Raw genomic sequence first — 16,956 nt, forward strand, 5'->3', positions numbered from 1 at the left:
TTCACCCTTAACCCTCTCTGAAATTCACTGTGTTGTATTGTATATAGAACAACTAAGATTCAACAAAGGCTTCTTCTTTATGCCTCTGTGCACAAAATGAACTCCACGGATGGTGTGGCCTTCACAGAGCCCTGACCTTCAACTCCACTGCCTTCTTTACCCGACCTCACTAATGCTCTTGTAGCTGATTTGGATATAATTTCCCAAATGTCGCGGAAAGCCTTCACAGAAGATATTACACCAATGAGGACTAAATCTATAATGGGATTTTTTAAAAAGTGAGTGTGATTGGTCAGGTGTCCACAAACATTTGGTTGTAGAATCTGTGTCCAGTGTTTTAAGCTGTATTCCAGTGCATGCAGTGCTCTAAGTGGGAGAAAGCATATTTAGCTGTGTGTATGCTGCATCAATGCCAAGCCTCAGTGTATAGAGCCGATGTTTCTGCGGTGTTGATGTAATCCACTGAAACAGCTGCTTACCGTAAAACTGTTGTTGACATTCTTTGTGCTTGATTCGGCAACACTGGCATCTGAGAGGTCCACCTCGTCGAAGATAAGGGACTGTAGAGGACAGTACAGATAAACATTAAACACATTGCATTACTGTACTTGCGACAGCTTGATTGCTTATATTCCAGTTTAAAAAGTAATTAATAGCTTAAGAGCTGAATCAACCTGGCTTCACTGAAAGCTGCAGCTTGTCAACATGCGTTATTCTTATCCTCTTCATGGACATGGGAGTACATGATTTTACAGCGTGAGTTCATACACGGTTGTCTTCCTAACAGCGGTGGAGGTTTGAAGCGCGGAAGAAAAGCAATGAATAGAACGAGCGTGGAACATGTGGGCATTCATACGACCTTCAGTGCTTCACTGTGCTACAATATGCTTCAGAGCAGCTCAGAAATCTCCATGAGGCAACAAGGAACCACCTGAAACATCAAGCTAAAGGCTTGCAATTAAGGCCAGATCACTTTACAGTGCCTAATCTGTATTCAAGTGCTGATTGGCAGATATTTGACTAAGTGATGACTGTGTACTTGGGAAGTGTAAGCAGTGTGACATCCTGTTTATGATATGATCTGCAGTCTTGGCTTGCATCTTGTATGGAGAATGCTGGCTCAGTGTTGGCTGGCTGGACTAGGTTTGCAATGTCTGTTGGAGAGCAGGGTGTTATGCCAACACAAACAGAGCCCCCCAGATGCTCAGCCACTTCATTTGTGCCTGTGAGGTCACTGCTAGGACTCTCCTCTCTTTTTGCATGCACAATTGGAGCTCCTTCTACATGTAATCAGAATGTTAAGGAATTTTTCTTTTAATTGCATATAAGAGCCTTAGAAATGGAGGTTGTGAAAAGCCTTTCTTTCCTATTCAGAATTCAAGCCGGTGTTTGAATGCCTTCCTTAACCTGTGGGTCAAAGCAGAACGCTGATATTTCCGTATGAATGACATACATGGTGGAGACAGCGAGGACACACTGAATGGCTGACTGTCTTTAGCCTCTTCGTGTTGAGGGCGTCACACAGAGTGGATGCAGTTTCAAGATTAGTTTAAACAGTCTCTCCTTTCAGACACAGAACAGTGACACACAAGGCCCAAATCTCCACAACACTTCTCTTCTATTGCTTATGTGGACATGACGACAGCGATGATATGATGTTCTCAACCATTGCGCAGCTCACATCCCAGCTCAGGCACAATGGGGAGAACAGGCATCCTAAATGATGCCAGAGTGTACGGGCCAGCCAGATGAATGGAGCAAATAGCAGTCAGTAATCTCAGTTATAAGGAGGAGAGAGAGAGAGACGGATATCCAGTGCCAGAAAGGAGGCTCCTGCTGCAGCTGCTGCTAACCCGAATCGCCACCAAACCTTCCTCCGATCCGCTGGCACCCAGAGCGGGAGGCGGGCGGCGAGCACCGGACCAGCAGACGGACAGAACCCTCCAACACACTCGGCTACGTGAGACCCGGTACTGCCAGCGGGCCAGCACGCCACCCGTCTGCCACAGGGCAATTACACACACGCACACAAATACACATACACACATATACACCATGGCATTAAGAACAGTGATTGGATATAAATCTGTTTAAATCTTTGTCTAATCTCACATCACTGTTTACTTCCCCTGGATCAGATTCTACCATAAAAATGGTTCAGCAGTGGGAAAAGAATGGGGGCTTAATGCGTTTTCTAGTTTATGCTCTCTTTTTCCACTAGAAAGTATGGTATGGCACGGAAATGGTCACTAAACCAAAATCCAGAACTCTCCATATCATGGCCAAAGCCTAATTCATACAAAGTGATAAAAGTGGTTGGGTTGTGAAAGAATTTCCTACATTATTGCTATTAAACACTAAAAGCACTAGTGAAATGTATTAATATGAAAACATCACTGTGCTGTGCTGTGCATACTCACTTCTTAAAGGGAACTGATCTGAGTGAATATTTCAGCAGCATACACAATATTGCAGTCATGCTTTCTGTGTGCACCATTATCATGAAAAAAACAGATAAAAAATAAATAGCAGATGAAAATTAGGTAATACAAGAAAAAAAACCTCACAGTGGCATTGATCTGACCAACTGATCTGATCTGACTGCTGCTCTCTGTACCCTGGTTTACCAAATCCAGCACAATACATTTCAGTTAACAATGCAAATAAGAGCAAAATGCAAGAGACCATTACCGTGCCATACAACACCAACCGATGGAAAAGTGCTAATAACACCAGGTATGAGACTAATGTAATGTACTAGTGTAATGTAAGTAAATGTAATGTGCCTACAAGTTTAAAAGCAGCCTCACCTTGGCGTCCTTGGCATAGTAAAGTGTCCGGCCGCGGAGTTTGAAGTATCTTTTTTTCCAGCGCTGGAAAGAGCTGGTCTGTTTTAGGAGCAGGCCTTCCTTCACACTCGTCTACAGAGAGAAAGTAAAACAGGATGAGGACATTCATCTATTCCCAGAATCCACAGGCGCATTATGGCAAAGACAAAGTGGTGCAAAAAACAGAACTGTGAGGAGGTGGGATCACTGAGTTCATGAGAACTCTCTATGTCCTTGTTGTTGTTGTTGTTTTTATTTTTATTTTTTACCATGTCAATGCTTTTAAATGTCAGCATTTTACATTTTTTTAAATGAAATGTGTCATATGTTGTGGTTTACCCTGCTTAAGTGAGGTGCCTTCTCATGTTTCATGCGTACATGCCCACACTAACCAAAAGCACTTTGCTTATCAAATTCTTTGGTTTGTTATTCAGATGCTTTGGAGAGACACGAGCAACAAAATAAGCATTACTCCACAAACCAGACCACAGACTTTTAAACAAGGAACAAGTACTTATAATTCCTTCCCAGCCAAAATATTGAGTCTGCTATACTCTGTGCATTACACATCAAATTATTTGTACAATTATGGAGGAGTATGAAGCTGTAAAGTGATGCAGGGCTTAAATGTGAAGGCATGTCACATGGGGCTGTCAGTGTCAGTGTGTCGGTCTGCCCTTGAGTCGAGACCACGCCTCACTGTGTATCTTTGCCAGCGTCTAGTGTGTTCCAACAACAATTTTATGCTTGAGAGCGGAGAGACAAAGGCAAACGGCACGCAATAAAGAAAGCTCATTACTCAAAGCAAAGCCTGGGTGAGATGAACAGTTCCACACACATACTATCACTCACAGAGGACCTCAGAGGACAGAGCTCAGTTGACAAAATTATACGGCTACAAAGTTTAAGGCTGCAGATGCTTGTTGAGCATAACCATGTGTCTGTGTAAAAGCCCTGGCGTTACATGGCAGGGTTTTGTGTGTGTGTGTGTGTGTGTTCAGGGATGACCTCTGGGTCACAGTGTCAGCTAGTCGCCTTTAGTAGAGCTGTACTGTCATTTCACATTATCCCAGTTTCTACCAACAATAAACAAGAACCGCAAAGCTGGAAGCGGTCATGCTCCTTCCTGTCCATTCAGCTACAAATATAGCATGAACACTGAAGAGAGAGAGAGAGAGAGAGAGACAGAGAGAGAGAAGAAAAGAAAAGAAAACAAGAATCCACAGACATATAGGGGTGGGAAGCTATTTTTAGCAGAGGAAATATGCTCTCTGAAGGGATTGCAAACAGAGAGGCAGGCTTCGATCTGACATCCTGGTGCCACAGCTGTGTCAACTTAAACAGAAAGTCAGGCCACCGGTGTGTGCGCACATACACACACATACACACACACACACACTCCTACTATATAGTTGTTAAAGTCTTTGATACTCAAATCAGACTTGTGAACTCTTCAGTACTGTTCATGCACCTCTTCTGACATTTCAGTGACACAGTTTTAAACTAAGTTAAATATTGAGTACAAAAATAATGAGATATTGATTCTTAGTAATATAAATATGATCCATACCATTGAATCTCTAATAACTGAGACTGACCCACAAGAATTTTTTTTTGTCTGTTAACAGCTTCTTGAAATTGTAAGAATCAAAATAAAATAAAATAAAATAAAATAAAATAAAATAAAATAAAATAAAATAAAATAAATGATGTGCTTGAAACGACGTAATTTATGAGCTAGTATATTTCTTTAATTTATGTAGTTATTTAACCAGCATTTTTTAATTGTATTGCTTTATATTTCATTTAATGCACATAAAATTTACTCCTCACTCTTTAATCCTGCATTCTGCTGCAGTCAGTCTGCAAATGTATTAAGAATCCTTTTTAATAAACGCAAACTCAAACAAAGCCTTCGTGCTAAGTTTCTATCAGATGTTCCCCTCACGTAGTGCAGTTGCAAAATCAAATTCCTGCAACAAATTAAGACGACTTTAGCTTCCTTATAAGGACTTTCATGTGCTCCATGAAGTAAACATTAAAGTAGTGATGCAGATGGATTGGTAAACACAAACCTCACGTCATTCACTGTGGCTTCCTCGGTGTTACATCTACCTGGAGCATTTTGTTCACATAGCTATGTACTAAGACGGCTTCCCTCAGAAACTGACCGTTATTCCCTCACATTGTCCAGCCGCCTAACATTTCTTTGTGTAAAAAGGTCAGGTGATGTGTAGCAGATGGACAAGAGGTGCAATGCCATCAGCGGGCAATTTGCCTAATCCTATTTCAGCACCAAGAACTCGCCTGACTGAGAGGATTCATGAGAGCTGCATGACTGTATGCTGCTTTGTTTCATTTTCTCTCTCTCATTTTTTTTCTTTTCCCAGCTTAGTAACTAATAGCACAGGGAACTGAAGAGACTGTATAAGACACTGGGTTTGAAATTCAGTGCTTATGGCAAAGGAGGGAAAATAATCTATTATTATTATTATTATTATTATTATTGTTGTTGTTGTTGTTGTTGTTGTTTTTATTTCTGTGCATGCAAAAAAAAGTGCACTGAAAGCACAAAGACAATACTTTTTTCAACAAGTTTAAGGAAAAACTTTACTGCTCTACTTTAATGTTCCATTTCAGTGCCCCTTTTTCGGTCTCTATAGACCCTTTCCTTGTCTTTAGTTCCTTTCCTGTTGCCAAGTAGGACAAGCAGCAATCTATTAATAGAGCTTTTCTTCACGAAACACTGACAGGGAGAGCTGCTCTGTGCCAGACAGAACTGAGTAACCTCACTGTGCCATAGAGTACACCCACACCTCAGTGCGCAACACACACACACACTCATGAACACCACACCATAAATGTAACCCCATATCTCCCAGTGTGACACTTGACACACAAAAAGTAGTGTGTGTGTGTGTAAGTGTGGCTGCATGTACACAATAGACTGAGGCGCCAATGAGGGCAGCAGCTGTGTTCGGGGGGAGCACAAAGCAGGAGATCGTACAGAAAGTGAATGAAGAAAACAGGCCTCCATCCTGTCCCTGAGGATATCCAGCTTCTCTATCTAACTCCCTGGCACACGCCTGCTGTGCCTGCACCACAAACACCCACACACACACACAAACAAACACACACGCACACACACATACAGGATGTGCCTAGTGCCAAGATGGGCACTCTGCTGCAGTAAACACAACTCCTTGATGATTTTCGACTACGAGCACTTATTGCCTGACAACCTACAAACAGAATTAAGGGAAGAATTTGCAAAGCGTTCACTAGGAAGAGGAAAATGTGCAGAAACAATGGATATGAAAAGTCTGCACACCTCTGTAAAATGGAAGGATTTTGTGATGTAAAAAAAGATTGTGTCAGAACTGTTTCCACTTGCAATGTGAAATTACAACGGATAAAAATTAACTGGAAAAAAGGATATAATAACCTAGTTGTGTGCATAAGTACATAAGTGTGCACTCCCCACTCTGTTGAAGCACCATTTGATATCATTACACCACTCAGTCTTTTTGGGTAGGGGCTGTAACCATGACGCATCTTGACTGGCAACATTTTCCCAGTCAGAGGGCAGTATTTAATATTTAACGATTCACAGAAATGCTGATTCCTGCATATGTCACATACGCATATGTGCAGCTAGGTGGCTTCCTGTTCCTTCTTCTGTAACCAAATCTGTGAAAGAATTCACCTCGGAGTCTGTCTTTGGAATAAGCTCAGGAAAAGATGGAGCACTCCGTCCTTCTGGTACTGTGTAATTCATGGCAAAATCTATGATTAATTCATTGTAAGTGTCCATAATATCTGTGTTGCTTTCACTTTCCTCATCCATAATACAGCGTATACAGCATCCAATACATATCCACACACTCGCTTACACAACTATCTTCCAGATTCTTCCAGAAAATTATTATTATTAAATAACTTTATCTTTAACTTTATGGACATTCATGTCACTTTCTGTAGAACTGTAAGTACTGTAATAATGCATGTGTGCCTCATGTAGAGTCATAAAATTCTAAGAATCATACTATATATTGATGCTAAACTTCTCATTGTTCTAGCAAAAAAATATTTTTTTAAATAATTTTGAATAATTGAATGTAATGAAATTCACAATTACAATAATTTTACTACAGCATTTTACTGTAACAAAGATTAATATAAAAATGAACACTGCTATTCTTAATACTATATTAAACATAGAATATAACAGACACTGTTTATAAATAATTTTTAAAAATTCTTTGTTTGACTAAGAAAAATATTTTAAATATTAGGCATTAATTATCAGTTTTAAAATATTGTTTGTAATAATGCAGTACATTCTATCTGACCGTGAATGGACTCTAATAACCAATCCTGACCTATACGTGTGAAGGCAGCTCAGACAAGCCTTATAAAAAAAAAGAAGAATGTACTTGAGTTAGGTAATTAGGAAAGTTTGGGCTTGTCCTTCCTTGATTCACTGCATACCTAATCTCAAATTTAACAAGAAAATACTAAATATGTCCAGCAACATCATACAGCAATTAAACGAATTGAAAAAAAAACAAATACAATGTGGCAGTGGCAATCTGTCCATGCTTTAGACGGACGTAAGTACCAGCACTGCATAAATAAAATATGACCAAGCCTTTTTAGAGTCTTAGTTAGCGGCTGGAGTGCTGTAAATAAGATCCCTTTGTGCACTCTGGTGATCTTTCTGTCTAGAATATTGGACCTGTGGGGTTTGTGGCATAAACTGCAATCAAAAGAATACATTTTATCGTGTTAGCTACATCCCAACTTAATGGCCTGTATATCAAACCTCACACCAAGCTTTCATACCATTGTTTACTGCCGTTGCAAACAGCCTTCGGTCTAATTGAGGATCAGTGTCCCATTTGCTCTAAAGTAAGCCAGAGTTTGCAAACATGATCTAGAACAAGTCAGAAAATGTCCCTGCTTGGAAGACTGGATCTGAAACAACGCTATCACTGTGGCAGATGGTTCTGCTCTGCTTTAAAAATTGAGTCTCACCTTTGCGTTGATGGTGATGCTGCCGAAGCATATATTCAGACATTCTCCCTATTAAACCATTACAACATGAGACTCTCCAGTTTCATGGATGGCACAAAGTAGCAACTGAAAAATAAATGATCTTTGATGAAATCACAAAGAGCAGCAGGGACACGTTGCCTCCCCGGTGATGACTTTTCAGGCTTTGTGTTAGCAGAGCATGATCAGAGCCCCACATTAACACAAACATGCCGCTGCCACCCTGGAAGTTAAAAATACCACTTTCACTAAAACTTTGCAGCAGGGTTTAAACTGGTCCAGCAATTACACCTTGTCAAATGTTGCACATAATTTTCCCATCTCCTGCGACACAGAGCCATTGTGTACAGAGGAGGCAGCACACAAGGTAACAATTACACTGGTCAGGACGCTCAGGCGTGGGGAGGCGGAAGGAATGACAGCCACTGAAACACTGCTATACAGTCAGCAGGGGAGGGAGGAGAGGAGAACAGCCATTAAAGCTGCTTAACAAAGAAAAGAAGCTAGCTCCGGCTTCCTCCCCTCCCCCAATATACACAAATAATGCAAACATATATCTTCCAGACAGCCTATGAATATAGTCTTTTGGCCAAAACGTGGCACATGCAATTACCAACTGTCATCTTATAACTAAATGCAGTGGCATTTAGGGTCAGGAGGATATTAGGGTTTGACACAGTCACACACCAACTGATCAATCATTGCCAATAGAAATCATGTGAGATTGGAAATACTGTACATCAACTGGAGCCAATTAGGAGGGAAATAGAAATTACATAATGAGGGGAATATATTGGCTGTTTCAACCTCCTCCAAGAGCAATTTCCTCTGTAATGCTTCGTTTACAAAGTCCTTATGAAAGAGCAGGGAATCATATTTGAAAAGAGAAGCTTGGTCTAATTTTCTGTCTCCAACAGGAACCCAGTAACTCTGGATGTAAAATGGGTTTATAGAGGGCTTTCTGTCTTTACTCCCTGTATTATCAACAGAGCTGATCTGTAAAATCCCCACTGTAAATCAACGAACATAGCCTGTGATATATGGGAAAGACTTTTAGCCAGAAGACTATGGAGCCACCATTTCCCATGAACCTTATGGTTTGTGAGGTAGATCACAAATATAACATCTGATTACTGTGCTATATGTTGTTTAATTCTTTAATCTGATTGGTCAGAATGGTTTCATTTGTTATTTTTTAACAGCATGGATATAACAAATCACAGGTTTTTATTAACAAGCTTGTTTTGAGTTCATTACCATTTCTATGGCACCGGGACTGGACCAGTGGAAGATCCACATAAAGATATTTTTAAAAAAAATTGATATAGTGGAGCTTTCTGTAAGGAGATGCTCTTTTGGAGGCAGTCACCACAAATGATAAATCAAACAAAAGTATTCAGGAGGGCTTTGTGGTTTCTTTGTAACATGACAAACTGCACTTTTTGGCTTATTGACCTCAAGCAAGAGAAAGAAGAGAAGCTGGTGAGGGGATGCCTTTTTTTTATAGCTATTATAATGTAAGTGATAACAGGAACAGATTTATTTGGCAAACATTCCACAACATTAAATGTAAATGCATTAAAATGTATGGAGTGGCATTCTTTAATCAATATTGCTTTGGTGTAAGGGGGGTAAAGAATTTAGGATGTGATGTTATTGGATTATATTCGACTTCAGGGTTGCAACAAAGGAATCACACAACCCCATCAGCGACTAGTGATTTATAATAGAATCTTATGCTTTATACACCTTTGTGGGTTTTTTCAGCTTTACTGACCAAGTATACCTGAGCATATTTTCCCTTAAATGAATAAGTACACGGCAATAAAGACAGAGGCATTTGCAGTGACATTTTCCTAATGGCAAACATATAAATATCATTTATAGATTTCACATCATTGACATGTTTTCTCATGTGTTCACACTCTATTCTGTATGTTTATAGGGATAATCAATTTTTTGACCCTGGTATTAGATTCATTCTGCTGATGTCATCAGTAACGCAAGAGCAATCGTGCAGCTACTCGGCAAATCAAAGCCGTGCAGATGTTCAGTATAACCACACTCGAGCTCATGCGGTACTGCTTAAATACGTGACAAGTACGCTTTTCAAGGATGTTCAAGGATGTCTTTTTGCAACTATTAAATAAATGTATTTATCTCATGGTACATGTCATGCATTGCAGAAATGTCAAATATCATAATATAATATTTTTTGTCATAGTGTCCACACCAAGTTAAGATAAAATAATTCGCTCTGATGTATTTAGTTAGTAGTTCAGAAGGTTGGTTAGTAGCTTATTAGCATTAAAGTATAGCACAATAAATAAGCTGCATTGTTGGAAATAGGCAAGAACTTTGATATCAGGATGTTACAGGTTTTCTGCTTGCACTAAGTGGAGGTCTGGACAGCTCTGAGTGGGTGTTTTAAGATTACTTAATTACTCTACTGGCAGATTCGAACAGTCTAACTCCTGTTGTCAGTGCAGGAAGTGTTAAAATTTTGTCAAGTGAGAGCAAAAAAAAAGAGGAAAATTTGCTTTTGCCTAACCTAATTAGAACCGCGTTGGTGTTATTCCAATAAAATTATTTTCCTGCACCTGCATGAAATTAGAGCCCTATGTATGAAAGATGGATGATCTGATTGTATAGCAAACTACACACACAGACGGTGTGTATTCTGCTTCATGCCGGTGGCAATTCCACTCTTCCAGCTCCACTGTCTAAACAACAGTGCATCTTATTCATGCATTAGAGCACAGGGCACAGGACACACAGACGAAGCAGATATCCCTAACTCAATAAGAGGACATGTCAGACATGATTGCAGACCTCTCTATCAGTCTTATCATGGATTTCCCCGCCTTATCTATAGACCTGGATCTGAGTTGTCTGAGCTGCACTCGCTCTTACATTAGGAACACCGTAGGACGGTACAGTGGTCTCTTGGTGTCTTTCACTGTTTTGTCATTTTTACTGGTAAAGCAAATCAGATAAGACTTAAACGGAGTACATAAGGTTTGTCTAACACTTCTGACTGTAGTATCTCATTTCATTTGTGCAATTTTATCTAGGCATTATTAATGACATGTCTGATCAACAATATTGTGATAAGCTGTGTAGGTAATTGTCTAACACAGCACCATTGAGCTCTAAATGAAATATCAGCTGTGTGCATTTCCGGTTTTAATTGCACTATCAAATTCCCCCAGTCCATGGCTAATCGCATCACTGCACATGACAACAGAGTAACCTTAGACTTTCAGAGCACTGAAAGTACAAAGCGCTGATATTCATTAGGAAATAAAGACAGTCACACTTTTTTTTATATAAGTTGATTTTACAGCATTAAAGAAATCGATCTTCCTCTATTTAATGGTAAAAGCATTTCATGGTATAACAAAGCATCTTGGATGGTCTGTAACTGATAAGCTCTGCAATTTAAAGGAAAGGAAGCAAAACTAGATCTCACACAGCTTTTCTGAGTATATGCCTCAGCTTAGGAGTCAACGGAATTACTGCAAAAAGAGAAGTCTGTCTATGTGACAGGTTTACTTGTATCACAGGCATGAAGTAAACAGTCCTGAAGTAAACAGCTGAAATAAATGTTGCATCATACAGAGTCAGCGGAAAATTACAAAAATTCTGTGTGTTTCTTGCAGACACTTTAGCCATTAGACAAATTATAAATAATAAATGCATCTACCTAAAGAATCAAAGAGAAGTATGAGAATTAAATCATTAAATTATTATAATATACAATTAAAAATCACTGTTTTTAAAAATGGTTCTTTTCAATTTCATCAGAAAAAATATACAAATATTTTCTGTTCTTTATTGTCTGAAAGGCTGCAGTGTTGCACAATTTCTCACCATGCTTTTGTAGAAAACCTGCAAACTGGCATCACAAATAGCCTGTGAGTGTTGAGTGGGAAACCTACTGAATAAACACGGAGAGGTGTGTTGCTACGGAAACCAAATCTACACATCATAAGACAAAGAGATTAAAACAAGTCTTTCTTCATTTTGTTTGCATGTTTAAAAGCTTATTCTGTCCAGCTTAACTGCTGTTGAAAGCCACTGAGCATCCTGCTCGAAGCTATCTGCTCCTACACGATATACTGATGAAGACGGAGGCCTACCAGCTGGTCGCCATGGCATCAGCAAATCAAGGTGAAAAACTGCCATTGCACCCCTGCAGTAAAAGATCCACAGCATCTGGACAGCTGTGTGTGTGTGTGTGTGTGTGTGAGTGTATATGTGTGTGTGTCAGTGGACGAGGAGCAGGCAGGAAGCCATAGACAGTCTCTATGATGAGCCAAGTTGTGCAAACAATGAGGTGGAACACTCAGAGGCTGTGTGCTCCATTACTGCTAATCTGCACACATCACAGCCCAGTGCGCAGTCTGCTTCGGCAGAGGTCCAGTTAAAACAGGTCCAGCAGCTATCAGAAAATAACTTAATTCTTGCTCATTTTTTAATGTTTCTCAACTTTGCTCTTATTTAAAAGGATATACAGATAACAGCTTTGCAAACTGATAATATCAAATCATTAGCATCAGTTATATCACTACACATTTCAGACAACACAGAAGACTTATATATATATATATATATATATATATATATATATATATATATATATATATATATATATATATATATATATATAAAATTACTAGAACTACAATTGTGCATTTTTGTTTTTAAAATGTTCCCTTCATCCTTTTTGCAGATATTAAATTAAAGCATGAAGTTGTTTTTTTTTTTTTCATTTTGTTGTTATGATACATATCGATCATATCTATTGTGTTTTTTTGGTTATTTTGGTCATTCAAAATTGAACAAAATAGGTCAGTTCCCTTATTGCAATGAGTGATTATATTGTGTGCACATACAAGCCATTTGCCTCTATTCTGCACACACACACAACTATTTTGGAAAGACACATAAGCTCATACTGTATAGAACTATATACTGTACACATACAGAAAATCCATATCGTGACCATACTCTGCTTATGTTTCCCACTGGGGATGCAGATGTCCTGTTTACGGCTATTCAAGTGGATGAAAGCAAACTGCGCTCTTAACATTAACAGAGAAACTCCAACCTCAAGAATTCCAGCATTATTTTAAAACAAAACAAAATAGAAATACAATTTCCAAAGCCTCTGTGGTTGAGGTCAGATTAGTGACCTATTACAGCAAATATATAATCGTCTATCATCATACATCTCATAAAACTCTCTACTGATTGGTTTTAATATTTATTTTAATAATATAACTGTTAACACAATGTCATATGCAATATGCAAAGAGAAAAGTTTTGCATTCATGTTGTAATGTCACGAGGAGAACACCTCACTTATAAACGGTACCGATACAGTCCTGTGTTCAGTAAAGAAATGTGTAGATGAGGGATGGAATGACATTTTGAAAGAGCTCTCTCATTCCTGTTAACATTTTAAGGAGTCTCTATTTACCCATCTGGTGTGTGTAATGGGCTCTTAATTAACATGTCAAAAGCCTTCTTGTATCGGTTCATGATCCAGAGCAGCAAGCCTCTAAATATAGCCTTCTTAAATAATGTAGTGAGGCTAGAGAGCAGCAGTCAATAATTGAGGGGATCTCATACTAGGCAGAAAAAGAGGAACTTTTTTTAATGTCACCAAGTTTCTGTGCAGAGTCATTTCACCTAAGCTGGCACCATTATTGAGTACTGGGCAGTATGCTCAAGGAGCAACAAGTAGTCTGTTTGAAATGAGTTTATTCAAGTGATGGAAATGTTGAATAGGAATGTCTAGAGATCAGCAAAGCTCAATACACCAAAAAACAAATTATATAGATATTTTTTTCCCACCGCAGTAATAGTTCTTGAGTATTTAAAAGCAGTGATATGATGACGTTATGCTGAATGACTGAACCGTGAACCGTGGTATTTCAACAAGTAGCCCGTCAACAGGTTTGATCAATTTACACGCGACGTTCCTGGCCATTTATCATCATCATCATCATCATCATGTTAACAGTGAAACAGTGCACAGCTAAAAAGATCGAAAGAAAGAAAAACCGTTTCTACAGTAGCCAATGTGTCATTTAGGCCATTACTTGAACGCGTGTGCTGATTGTGGATGTATAAGCTATCATACATCATAAGTCACATCCCGAGTCATGCACTGATCTAATGACAGCTGCCGGTGCAGCGTTTTGGTCGCTTACCTTGCTCCGGATCTGGCCGGACGTAGACACTTTCCTGATGAGCTTCTGCGGCCCTTCCTGCTCGCCCTCGCTGTCCGACGACTCGTCTCCAGCTCCCGATCCTCCGGCGGCTCCGGACCCCGCGCTGCTGTGCTGAGTGGCGGCTGCTCCGCGGGGCTCCTGGTGCGAGAGAACGGAACCGCGGTGAGCGCGCGCTGCCGCTCCCTTCCGTTCCACGAGCCACGGAGAGCCGCACAAGGGCTCCACAGCGGCTCGCTTCGCCGTCATTCTCCTCGCTTCTTACTGCCCCATGCACTGAGCTCAATCCTACTCACTCTGTCCTATAGCGCATACTGTCACGATGTAAGCAGCGCTGCCTGTCGAGGAGGCTTTTATTTTAAAGACACGGCTGGTGCTTACACACAGCCTGAGAGGCTATACACCACAGACACATTATTATTATTGTTGTTATTATTATTGCAAGAGAGCCGGGAGGAAATCTCTGTAGCAGACCCTAGCGGTGGCTCAAACTCACACTGCAACAGATGGCTCTCTACACAGCCTACTTAGGGCACTAGGCTGTGTCTACTATACTGTACATCTCGCTATAGGCTTATATAAACAAAATTACAATCAGAATGTGCCATATAGGCTTAGTCACGTGAATTGTTATACTGATTTTATATAGAGCTAGACATGCATATATTTCAGCACATTTTTGCTCTAGGTGATTTTATTTTAATGTATATTAAGGGGTTCATATATCAACTTGAAATGCTTTTTTACTGTGAATCATTTCTGATAAACACTCATTTCTGGGGGGAAAAAACACTCATATCTGATAAACACTCCACAGAACATTTTTATGGCTCCCCCATGAGGGTCATCAGTAAAACCCTTAAACACTGTCCAGTATTCGGAATATTTTCTTGATTACTTTCACCTGAACTATTGGCTGTCCATTTTTCCCAGTACTCTGATTTACAAGATAATACAACAGACATGAGCATGATATTATTATTTGACACAAAGAAAGACCTGAACAGCTGATATTTCTATCATTCTTTTTTATTTGTTAACAAATGTGCTTATAACAGTGAGCCACTCACATTACTGTGATTCTAGTCTACCAATCACGTGACAATATTCTCTTCTGGGTAATTCTATAACATTCTATCCTGTTCTATTTTTCTGTTCAAATTCATGTGGAGTCTCTTCAAATATACCGCACCCTTTACCACTCTATTCAGTTTAATTCTATATTACTGTATATAGGATTATGTTGTTCTATTCTATTCTGTTCTATTCCATATTCTATTCACTTCAGTGTCATTTGATTTGATTCCTGTCTTTTATATTCTATACAGAAATCTATTCAGCTCTATTAAACATTCTCTTCTATACAATTCTATTACATATCTGTTACTCTATTCTTTATTATTGAATATATCAGGTATATTATTCTGTTCTATTCAACATTCATTTCTATTCTATACTCTGTTCAATATTATTTTCTCTTCTCTATTCTGCTCTGTAATATTCTATTCTGTTCTACTCAGTAGTCATTTCTAATCACCATTCTGCTCTGTAATATTCTATTCTCTGTTCTATTCTGTACTTTTTCATCTTCTATTCTACTTCATTCTGTTCTGTTATTTTCTTTCTTTCCTAATTACCCTAGCCGTGTGTGTTCAGTGACATTAACTCGAGTGAAACTCTCTGAATGTACTTCACTTCGACTTTTTTTGTTTTGTTTTTAATCCAGCTCCAGAGTAACAGCGCCCGAGTTAAAGGGATGATGGAGCTGTGTCACTGTACCAAATCTATGAAAAGCTTATCTAATCTAACCATCTAAGCAGGTTTGCTTCATAAGTGCAGTTAGCCTTACCGCCGCCCCCCCGCCCCACCACCACCACCACCACCCCCATCCTCTCTCCTTTCCTCTGACCGCAACAAAAGCAGGAAAACGCAGAGCTTCATAGAGGCACTTGATTTTTCTGACCATTTCTAATCACCGCGCTAGAAACCAAACCAAAAGCTCCTCCCAGTCTTACACAATCCAGCCTTAATCAGTGTGTAGAAACCTAGAGAAATGTCTTTCATCCTAACTCCGGTGAGGAAATCAGTGAGCTCGTACTCACCAGTTCTTCCCAGGCAGGGCTCCGTGTGTACTGGTACTCATCGTCCATATTCCCAAATCCCCCCGCTGTCCCGCAGCCGCAAACACCAGCGCTTTACACACTTTCAGACTAATTTTTCGGTGAATATGTTTAGCGTCTACCCCGGACACCGTGGGTGGATTCTTCAACTCGCTAGTAGCCTGTGACGGCTTCTCCACTCCGCCACTTATCACTTCCCTCCTCCTCCTCCTCCTCTTTCAGGGTCTCTCCAAGGGCTGAGCCTCCTCGCCACGTGATAAATGTCAAGCCGTAAAAGGAAGTGGAGTGATCACCATGGCTACGTCCAAAAACCCACCACTGGTGCTTGTCCTATTTTGCCACACTTGAGAAGGGTAGCTGCGGTTATATGGACGGAGCTCATGATGTCATTTGACCTGATCCTTCTACTAATTCTCCTAATCCTTCCCAGTTTCTTTGTTGAGTTGATTGAAAGAGGCAGAGTGAAAGGTTTGAATACATTAAAGATATAAGATCAAGTGAACACACAGCTCTGTTTCCTATTCAGCTCAAGCCGAGGGACTAGTCTGGGACAAGATGAACTTCACCTCCGTGGACATCTGGGTTCATTAGGGGTGGCCTGCTGAACAATACACCCCATCGTTTATTCATGTAGACGACATATACAAGCATGCAAGCTAGATTACAAACCGCTGAAGAAAATTACATCTAGCATTTTTAGACGATTCTATGGTT

At 39.8% G+C, this 16,956-nt stretch overlaps 1 protein-coding gene across 6 annotated transcripts in view; it reads right to left on the bottom strand.

Moving 5' to 3' along the window:
* Nucleotides 1-16,448, bottom strand: part of dgkh (diacylglycerol kinase, eta) — a 54,093-nt gene extending 37,645 nt beyond the window's left edge. For 2 of the 6 annotated variants that reach the window (XM_058391883.1, XM_058391876.1), the window contains exons 1-3: nucleotides 14,105-14,623; nucleotides 2,811-2,921; nucleotides 480-560 (exon numbers count right to left, since the gene is read on the bottom strand). In XM_058391883.1, coding sequence (XP_058247866.1) covers nucleotides 480-560; nucleotides 2,811-2,921; nucleotides 14,105-14,371 — 459 coding nt within the window. In that variant the 5' untranslated portion in view covers nucleotides 14,372-14,623. Of the gene's footprint in view, nucleotides 1-479; nucleotides 561-1,853; nucleotides 2,001-2,810; nucleotides 2,922-14,104; nucleotides 14,627-16,224 lie in introns of those variants that run through there. The other 4 variants (XM_058391875.1, XM_058391879.1, XM_058391874.1 and 1 more) reach the window with 4 other exon arrangements.
* Nucleotides 16,449-16,956: the final 508 nt, after the last annotated feature.

The sequence above is a fragment of the Hemibagrus wyckioides genome, linkage group LG06 (assembly GCF_019097595.1).
Source record: "Hemibagrus wyckioides isolate EC202008001 linkage group LG06, SWU_Hwy_1.0, whole genome shotgun sequence".
Lineage (NCBI taxonomy): Eukaryota > Metazoa > Chordata > Actinopteri > Siluriformes > Bagridae > Hemibagrus > Hemibagrus wyckioides.